The sequence below is a fragment of the Parus major genome, chromosome 10, assembly GCF_001522545.3.
Source record: "Parus major isolate Abel chromosome 10, Parus_major1.1, whole genome shotgun sequence".
Lineage (NCBI taxonomy): Eukaryota > Metazoa > Chordata > Aves > Passeriformes > Paridae > Parus > Parus major.
The window spans coordinates 1,749,194-1,759,033 of NC_031779.1; the positions used below are offsets into that span (position 1 = coordinate 1,749,194).

Below are 9,840 nucleotides of genomic sequence, written 5' to 3' on the forward strand. Positions count from 1 at the left end.
CCCCAGGAATTGCCCATCCCAGGAATTGCCCTCTCCTGGAACTTGCCCTCCCTGGAACTCCCATGTGCCCCCTCGGCTCTCCATGCCATGCTGAGCTCTCCCGTGGCTGCAGCAGGCCAGAGGCGCGCTGCCAGCCCATGGAAAACCGGGATTTGCCAGGCGGCTGTGCCAGCGACGCCCCGGGAATTGTCACCCGCGGTGGCCCCGATGGCAAACATCCAAACATTCCCCAGCCTGGATTCCTTCCCACCACAGATTCCAGCCTGGATGACAGCATGGGCTGGGCGCTGGAGGAAAAGCTGATTTAAGGGCTGGGAATTCGGGAGTGCCCCTGGATGTGCCCTCATCCCGGCTCTGAGTCAGGGCAAGGCTCCCCGCACCAATCCGGCTGCGGGAGATCAGCCGGGATGCGGTGACACCCATCCCTGTCACCCGGGAACGCTGATGCCTCTTCCTGAGTCACCCAGGACTCCACATCCCAAAACTCTGGAGTTGTGCTGTTCCCTGGGGCCAGGCTGGGAGGACAATCCCTGGATTTTCCAGCTGCAGCTCCCCGGAGCAGGGCTGGATTCACTGCACTGCTCCCACCCCCAGAGCTCCACCACGGATGCCAGTGAGAAGCCAAGCTGCAATCTTCCTCTTTTTTTTTTTTTAGTCAATCTATAAATTCCCAAATTGAGGCATTTCAGGAAGAGGAAATATGTCTCCAAGGAGCTGCTGTGCTAAGTTTTTCCTTCCAGCGTGACTTTGCTCAAAGGGAACAAAGTGACATGAGAGAACAGCGTGACACAGCGGGAACAGGACATCCCTTCCCATGGGATGGACACCTCAGGCACCCTCAGGGACAGAGCCTGCAGCAGCGGGGGTTTTTATGAGAATAATCTGAAAATGAGGTGTTCAGGGAGCAACTTCTGGGGCAGGTTTGCTCAGCCGTGCCACGGAATAATTGTCGGGTTGCGGTTGCGAGGCCCCAGCCCCTGGTGAGAAGTGACACATTTCACATTTTCTGGACGCGTTTCCGAGAAGGAGGCGAAAGGAGAAACTCAAGAGGTGACGAGCTCGTGGGGGCCACTTCCTCCCTGCTGTTCCCTCCTGTGCCCGGCCTCTGTGCCCCAGAGCAGGGTCCCTGTCCCCGGGGGTCCCTGGGAACCCCTCTGGAGAGGGAGAGCCTGGAAGGGCTGAGGGATCAGCCCAGGGCAGCCCCACCACGTTTGGGGTGGTCCTGTCGCCCAACCCGAGTCATTTCTCAAGGGAAGCAGAAAGAACAGAGCAGAAGTGACGCCTCCAGGTTTCTGTCCCATCCCCCCAGGAGCTTCCTCTGGGTCCGAATCCCATCCTGGACCGGCTTTCACTCCCTCCACCTTCCCCTCCTGCTCATCTTGGAGCTGACTGGTGCGCTTGGCGCTGCTTCCCTGCTCTCCCCTTGTCCCTGAAAGGAGCAGGGACCCCAAAACTCCTGGGGAAACCAGACAGCCGGAGGGGCTGAAAATGCGGGAAAAGGGAGACATTCCCCCCTTCCCCCGGCCGGCGGAACGCGCAGCTCCCTGCTGAGGCTTTGTGGAACGTGGATCAGCGAGTCCTGTTGGAATTTTCGGTATTCCAAAGGCAGCCCGGCCTCTCCTGTCCCCCTGGGGCAGGGAAGGGCACGGCCCAGGTACGGCAGCGATGCTGCGGTCACGGCCTCGCCCGGGCCGGGCCTTCCCGCATCCCAGGAAGGAGCAGTTAAATGGTTTTCCAAAGTGCTTTCCCATCAGGCCGGCCTGGGTAAAAGCCCTGACCGGAATTCCACCGTTCCTGCAGGAAAGGATTCCCGAAAGCAGGGACTGGGGGCTGTGGGCTGCTTTCCTTCCCATTTTCCAGCTGGGACCTGGGGGAAGCTCCAGCTGCCCACTCAGAACCGGCACAGGATGGGGGAGAGGGACCGGGGGGGACACGTGGCCCTAAAACCCCGCAAAGGGGCCCGGGAGCTCACGGAAAACCCCAAAAACAGAGGTGTGAAAGGCTCCAGCAGCCTCACCCCGAGACCCCAGCGAGGCGCGGCTCATCCGGAGTTTCCCATCACCCCGAGCTGCTTTGGGGCCGAGCAGCGATCCAAGAGAACTCCTCATTCCCTCTTCTCATCATCCCATCTCACCTCTGCCTCCCCACATCCTCCTGGGACCACCAGCACCCTCATCCAGAGGGGCTTTTCCAGCCCAGCATTCCCAGCTGCCTCCCTCCCACTTTTCCCTGGCTCCTTTCCCACCCTGCTCCTGCGCTCCCGGGGTGCTCGCAGTGCCCTGGAGAGATCCCAGCTTTTCCAGAGCCCGGGAGACAATGGGAGCCCGCATTAGCTGGGATAATCCATCCCACAAAAGCAGGGCCAGGCTGCAGAGCGCTCTCGGAGCACACAAATGCGCTTTTTTTTCAGAGCCACGCTCCGAAAGGAAATATCCTGGCACATCAACCATTCCTGAGCTATTTCTGGGAGCGCCTTGGGGGCAGCCGGGGCAGGAAAGGGAGAAAAAAAAAAACCCTTTCGGTTTGGTAACTCAGCTTTCAGGCTCGGGATTTGGGATCCCAGAAGCTCTTGTGGGAGCTGTGCTGTCGATAACCCCGCTCCGAGCTGGAATCGATCCCAAACACCCACTCAGCAAGCAACAAAAGAGACCCCGAACCTGCATCCCGCGGGGAACAAGCCCTGGATTCAAAGCCGGGGCCCTGCTCTCCCCACGCTCGGGGAATGCTGGAATTCTCCTTATTAAACATCAAATCCCCGGCTGGCGGGCTCGGCAGCAATTCCATGAATACTAACGCGGCCCCACTCTTGCTCCCCCCACAATTATGCAGCACTGGAGCTGCAAGGCGAGGCCGGAGCCTTTGATTCCGTGGATTTCTGCCATCCTGCAGGTCCGGCATTCCCAGCTGCTCCGGCGCCGAGCAGCTCGCTGCACCCCACGGCTGCAGGGGCTAAATTTAGAGCCAGGTTTTGCCACTTTTCCAAAGGCTCCGCTCCGCAGCGGCGCTCCCAGGCTGCGCCGCTTCCCGGCTCCTGCCTGTGAAATGATGGAATTTTATCCCGCGGCCGGCGGAACAATGGCACAAGCACTGCTGGATGTTGTGTCAACACAACAAAGGATGGATTCAGAGGGATGCGGGGAGCCCCTCCCAGCCCAGGAAAGTCAGATCCAGGCATTGATTTCCCAGGAAAGGCCTTCCAGGGGGTAAAACCTGCCCGGAGCAGCTCCAGCAGCATCCACCGGCAGAACAAGCCCCGCTCCAGCCCCTTCCCGATCCCGGCTCCCCGCAGCTGGAAAACCCTTCCTGGGCAGGGAGTCCCTGCGGTGTCCACCCAGGGAGGCTCCGAGGGGGAAGATCCAGAGGTTTTATGCCTGTGGAATACAGGTGGGGTGTGTGCATTCCTGATTCTGGTGGGATCGGCCCTGCTGTGCCCTTCCCAGAGGGATTGGGAAGGATCCCAGGGGGATTGGGAATGGCCCAGTGGGATCAGGAATGGCCCAGTGGGATCAGGAATGGCCCAACTGTGCCCTTCCCAGAGGGATTGGGAAGGATCCCAGTGGGATCAGGAATGGCCCAGTGGGATCAGGAATGGCCCCACTGTGCCTTTCCCAGAGGGATCAGGAATCAGGATCAGTGGGACTGGGAATGGCTGTGCCATGCTTTTCCCAGTGGGATCAGGAATGGCCCCACTGTGTCTTTCTCAGTGGGATTGGGAAGGATCCCAGCAGGGTCAGGAATGGCCTCACTGTGCCCTTCCCAGAGGGATCTGGAAGGATCCCAGTGGGACTGGGAATGGCTGTGCCGTGCCCTTCCCAGCAGGATTGGGAATGGCCCAGCAGGATTGGGAATGGTCCCACCATGCCCTTCCCAGCAGGATTGGGAATGGCCCAGCAGGATCAGGAATGGTCCTGCCGTGCCCTTCCCAGCAGGATCAGGAATGGTCCTGCCGTGCCCTTCCAGCCTCCTCCTGCTGCTGGCAGCTTCCCGCACCTGCTGTGAGCTCCAGGCAGGTACCAGCCCCGGGACATTCCAGATTTGTGCCAGGGAATGCCACAGAACCCCCCCAGCAGCCGGACACAGCATTCCCACTGCCCTCAGGCCCAGCCCTGGCTGCAGCTCCTCATTTCCCAGACTTGGAAAGCCCCGGGGTGGGCAGGAATCTGAAACCCAACTTCCCGAAACTCCAAGATCTCAGCAAAGCCGTGGGCAGGGCAGCCAGAGGGCAGGTGTTTGTCTGGCTGGGACTGGGCTCCAATTCTTCAAGGAAACTCCCAGAACTCCCAAAACCCTCTCCCTCCCACAGCCCCACACCTGCCAGAAGGGAATATTCGACCCCAGCAGATAACGAGACGTGGAATCATCGCTGCCCTGACCCCAGGCAGCAGAGCTGTGCTTAAGGTCAACAAAAAATGGGATTTATCACCCAAAGCCGTGTCCCCACACCTGAATAACGGCAGCGATTCCACATCCCCGCTCCTGCAGCAATCCCACGGCTTTCCACAGAGCTGGGGCTGGCAGGAAAAGGGTGCCCAGCAGGAGGAACCAGCCCTATTTTTGGAGCAGCCAGGAATAGGCACAGGCCAGCGGACGGAACCCATTTCCCCTCCTCGCTCACCTCCCAGCCCTTTTTCTGGATGCGAGATTTTTCCCTAAAAAAGCACCTCGTACTTAGAGATTTATTTCGTGCTCAAGCTTAGATTTAGTTTGTACTCCAGCCCTGGGGTTTAAATTTAGTCTGTCCCATTTAAGGCACGGAGCCTGGCTGCATCCCCCACAGAACACCTTCCCAGGCCGGTTGTCAGCAGTTCCGTCCCCAAATTGGCTGCTGCAGAGCTGGGAGCTTGGTCAGGAATTGGCACCCAGCTCCCTTTTCCAGCCACAACTTCCATCAGCCGTGCCCTGCCTGTTGTTTTTGTGTCGTGCTCTTGCAACAGGAGGTGCCTGTGATTCACTCCATTTGTTTGGTTTGCTTTTCTTCTTTTTCAATCTGCGCACAGCAAAACATATTTCTCCTTTTTTATTTTTTTTTCCTTTCTTTTTTCTTTTTTTTCTTTTTTTTTTTTCCCCAACCAACATTTTCAGCTCCCAGCATCCCCCAACCCTGTGAAAAAGGAGAAAATAGCACTGCTGGGAAAGCAAGCAGCTTTCTCCTGGAAATGGTGATGCTCCGAGAGCTTTGTGGGAAAGTGTCCTACAAAGATGTTTCACACCATGGGACCACATAAAAACCCCAGAGATGCTGTCACTGAGGAGAAGAAGCTGCTGCTGGCACCAGAAATCCCTCGTTTGCCACAACGGGAAGAGATGAGGACCTTTAAGGATCCTCTCATCCCAATCCCTGAATGGTCAGGGACACCTTGCACTGTCCCAGGCTGCTCCAAGCCACGGTGTTGGGCACCTCCAGAGATCCAGGGGCATCCACAGCTTCTCTGGGAACTTCATCCCGGCCCCTCCCCACCCTCACAGCCAGGAATTCCTTCCCAACATCCCATCCATCCCTGCCCAGTGGCAGTGGGATGCCGTTCCCTGTGTCCCGCCGCTCCATCCCTTATCCCCAGCCGCTCTGCAGCTCTCTCCAGAAGGTTCCGTGGGGAGCAGCCAGGGCACGGAGAGCTCCCCGCCAGCCCTGCTGACACAGCTCTCCCAGACAAGGAGGCAGCCAAGCCTAGCAAAGCCCAGGAGCTGTTCCAGGCAGCCCAGGCGGATTCCCGGAGCTGCCATTCCAGGGCCCCGCTGTATCCCGGGGCGGGCTGGGACCAGCTCACCCCGCCGAGGCAGCCAGAGGTCAATTAGATAATCCTGCTTTTCCCACCCGTTTATCTCACAACCCGATGCCTCCGGCTTCCAGCTCACCTGTTAATGAGCTGGGGATAATTAAACCGCCGGAGCCCATCCCCACCCCTCGAAGACGCGAGTTTTCCTCGGATGTCTGCACGTGTGGCTGAGCAGGGACAAATTCCTGAGAGTGGCAGCAGCTCCTGCGCTGCCAAGGCCGCGGGCTGCAGCAGCCCGAGCCCGCCCGCAGGCTCCGTGCCACGCTCAGCGTTTTCTGATGCTCGGTGACTTTCCGGTCAGCAGACAGCCGGGCCGGGTGTCCCCTCCCGCTGCCGGGACACGAGAGATGCGGGACACGGCAGCAGTGACCGGGAACGAGAGCTCCGTGCGCTTTCCCAAAGAACAGCCCAGCCGGACAGGGGGGAAAATCCAGGGAGGATGGGGAGGGAAGGGATGGTGGGAGCGCTGCGCGGCGTTCGGATCCCCCTCGGCCGGACACGGGCAAGGACAGCGGCCGGGAGACACCCCGAGAAAGGGAACGGGGCAAAGGCAGAAATGGCCCGAGCAGAGATGTGCAGCTGAACTTGCTCCGGGCAAAAGGAGGAAGGAGTCCTGCGGAGTCAGGAGTGGCCGGCAGTGACCCGGAGCTGGCCACCTGCGCGGGGGCCCTGGAGCTGCGGAACAGCGGGCTCCCAAGTGCTGGGAATTGCTCGTGCAGGAGCTGCGAGCAGCAGGACGGAGCCGCCGTGTTCCTTTGTCTGCAGGTGTGAGCTCAGGGCTGTGCCACCTCGGCCTGGGGACATTTTGTCCCAGTTCCCCACGTCCCCTCGCCCATTTCTTACGGGGAGCTGGGGACCAAAGCAGCGGAGGCTGCAGGGAGGGCAGGGTTTGGCGGAGCCGGGGAGGCTCCGGATGTCACCAAATCCAGCGCAGTTGAGACTTTCCGTGTCACAGCCTCGCCGTGGGGCACGGTGCTGCTGAGGGACGGAAAAGCAGCTGCGGCTTTGCCCGATCTCCTGCGCTGCGGGCAGGGAGGGATGGCCCCTGCGGAGAGCCCGGCTCCTGAAATCCGCACCCTCGCCCTGCTCGGGGCTGGAGCACGCCGAGGTGCCTTTGGCGAGCCGCATCACCTGCCGCTGCTGCGGGGCCGTGGCGTGTAACAAATTCAATTAGGGGAGAGCTGCCAGCTCCCGCAGAGCCCGGGGCCAGCCCTGCAAACACAGCAGCGGGCCCGCAACGCCGCTCTCCCTCCACCGCCAAGGAACGGGGGGCCGAGATGGAAACGAGCCCCAAATGAGGCTCCGTTCCCCCCCGCACGGGCTGGGGCTGCAGCTGCAGCAGCCACGTGCTGAGCCCGGCAACGTGCGGAGCTCTCAGCCTGCCCGGGGCACCCGCAACTTCGCACCGCAGCTCCCCCGGGCCGCTTCTTCATCCTCCTCCTCCTCCCTCGCCCACAGCCCTGCTTGGGGAGGGTAGAGGTGACACCAAGGAGCTTTTAAATAGGACACAGCTCTCTCTCTCCCATCCCTCGCCGATGGCAATCCCGCTTGGCCCGGAGCGCTGCCGAGCCCTCGGAAACAGAGGCACAGATAAGCGCAGGACGGAGATAAGGCGAGCCAGGTGAGCTCGAGTTTCCGTGACAGGTGCTGGAGGCCTTTGTGGGCGTGAGACACGAGTGACAGCATTGTGCAGGGACACAGGTGGCGATCCGATCCCTCCCTTTCCCTCAATAATTCCCAACCTCGGCGCTGTAGGGAGCGGGGGGGAACGTTCCCGGAGGAGCAGCAGCAGCTCCCGTCCCACTCCCGCTCCCTTTTCCCGCAGCCAGCGCCGGTGACGCCATAGCGGAGCAGCCTCCCCTGCCCTGCGCGCCGGTGCCGCTCCCCTTTGTGTGACAAGGTGACAGCGGAGGCCACCCCCGAGCCACCACCGCCCCCCCAGCCCGGCGAAGGGCACCGCAAATGCCAGCCGAGGGTAACAGATGGCACGGAACGGAGCGGGGGAAATGGGCGTTCTCGGAAGTTGCCAGGGAATGAGGAGCACAGAGGAGCCCTTGTGCTGCAGAGCCCGCCCGGCAAAAGCCAACGGGGTCTTTGTTCCAGACAGCCTGGAGGGGATTCATCCCAAAACTCGGGATAAAACCAGAGCCGACACACCAGGCTCGGGAGCCTTGAAAACATTTCTTTGTTCGGCTTTGCCGAGATCCGATCTGGTTACAAAAGTCCTTACGTGCCGCTTGTAAATTTTTCCCCGAGACCGGGGGTCCTCGGCTAATATTTACTCACCAAACTCGTCTGCGGCGAGCAGGGCGAGTTAAAGCAGATGAATAAGTGCATTAGCTATGTAAATACACTTCTCCTTTCTGGAGAACTGCAAGTTAGGAAATGTGTCCTGTGGCCGCCTCAGAGCTTTTTTTGACAGCCTTTAATAGATGCAGCTTGTAGGGGGTGGGGGGAAATGCTTTTTGACAGCCTTTAATGTCCGAAGGTCGCGGGGAAATGCTTTTAAAACATTAAAAAAAAAAAAATTAAAGGGGAGGAAAGGTCTAAAAATCCAATTAAAAGGCAGCAATCTCATCCCACGGGCTTTTAAGGAGAGCCAAAAGCCTCCCAGAGGACACAAAAGAAATAAAAATAGCCTGACTACTGCTCAAAGGACGAGAGCCAGGTAGGAAGGAGCCGGCGCGGGGAGCAGCCGCATCCCGAGGGTGCAGCCCGGGACTCACCTTGGGGAGCCGCGATGATCCTGGGGTTCACCTTGGGGCGTCCCGCAGCCCACGTAGCCAGCTGGCCGAGCCACAGGGCCACCAGGAGGGCAACGGGCGAGCTCCTCCTGCCCATTCCTAGTCCGGCAGCGAGCGGGGATGGGGAGCCGGGCGGGCTGACAGCTGCATCTCGCCGCGTACAAAAGGGCTGCGAGCACCCAATGGCGAGGAGAGGGCGGGACTCGCTACGGAAGGAAAATGGAATAAAACACCCCCCCAGCCGCTCGCCTGAACACCTGAGCTCCGGCGCTCCGTCTCGGGGGGTTTTTTTGGGTTTTTTTTTGTCTTTTTTGGGGTTTTCCTCCTTCTGCTCGGTGAGAGGAAGGTGCGGGGGTCGGTGGCTTTGTCACCCGAAAAGCCGCAGCTGGGCCGAGGCTCGCGAAGAACTTCCCACGGGGGCTGGGGAGGGGAAATAAAGGTTGGGACAAGTGAAAGGAGAAGGGAAACAGGGCTGAGAAGGGGGGCAGAGAGCGGTGGCAGGGGCTGGTGTGACGCGGGGCTGTGCCCGGGGGCAGGAGCGGAACAGCTGGAGCGGGAGCGCAACAGCTGGATGATCCAGAGGAGAGGGATTGCAGCAGGGCTGCATCACACCCGCCTCTCCCGAATGGGAATTCCAGAATGGGAATGCCATCCCCGAATGGATGGGGACACGCCGGGAGCCCTGCCCGAGCGCCACTTGACACCCCGCGAGTGGCACAGCCACCTCCTCACCCCAAAGGTCCTCCCCGGAGCTTTTGTGCCGCTGGTTAATGGGAAAAGCAGGGAATTCCGAGCACGGAGAGCGGGCTGGGACGTGACGGGAATGGGAGAAGCCCACCGGGAATGAGGCGCAGCTGCGCCCTTTAAAGTGGCGCTTGAAGCTCAGCTCAGCCCCCCTCAGCTCAGGGCACTTTGAAGGAGGCAAAAATAAATCAGCGAGCCGGCTAATGGTGAATTTGAAGGAACCACAGGGATTTCCCGGCTCCTCTTTGTGTGTGTGTGGGGTTCACCTTTCCCTCTGGCCACACAGCTGCCGGGGTAATTACAGGGGGAAGACACACGCTCGCTTCTGGCCGTGGTAATTCCCAGCCCCGAAGCGCTCTGAGCTCACCCCCAACCGCCCCGGGGGCAGCTGCAGTGCCCTGGCTGCTCCCCGAGCTGCCAGACCCCATCAGCACTTTGATTCCAGCAGGAAAAAAGGCGATTTTCCCCCAAAAAACACTCCTGAGAAAGGAGATTTCTTCCCCAAAAACACTCCTGAGAAAGGAGATTTCTTCCCAAAAACACCCCTGAGAAAGGAGATTTCTTCCCAAAAACGCTCC

The 9,840-nt window shown here is 59.9% G+C and overlaps 1 protein-coding gene and 1 long non-coding RNA gene across 2 annotated transcripts in view; one reads left to right on the forward strand and one right to left on the reverse strand.

Annotated features, from left to right (window-relative positions):
* Positions 1 to 8,855, reverse strand: part of SEMA7A (semaphorin 7A (John Milton Hagen blood group)) — a 24,106-nt gene extending 15,251 nt beyond the window's left edge. Inside the window, exon 1 of the mRNA XM_015638439.3 lies at positions 8,501 to 8,855. Within this exon, the coding sequence (XP_015493925.1) occupies positions 8,501 to 8,615 (115 nt within the window). The 5' untranslated portion in view covers positions 8,616 to 8,855. The remainder of the gene's footprint in view (positions 1 to 8,500) is intronic.
* On the forward strand, positions 7,234 to 8,302 carry LOC107209159. Its single transcript, XR_004498890.1, has 2 exons — positions 7,234 to 7,395; positions 7,600 to 8,302. It is a non-coding gene; the product is annotated as an uncharacterized LOC107209159 (long non-coding RNA).
* Positions 8,856 to 9,840: the final 985 nt, after the last annotated feature.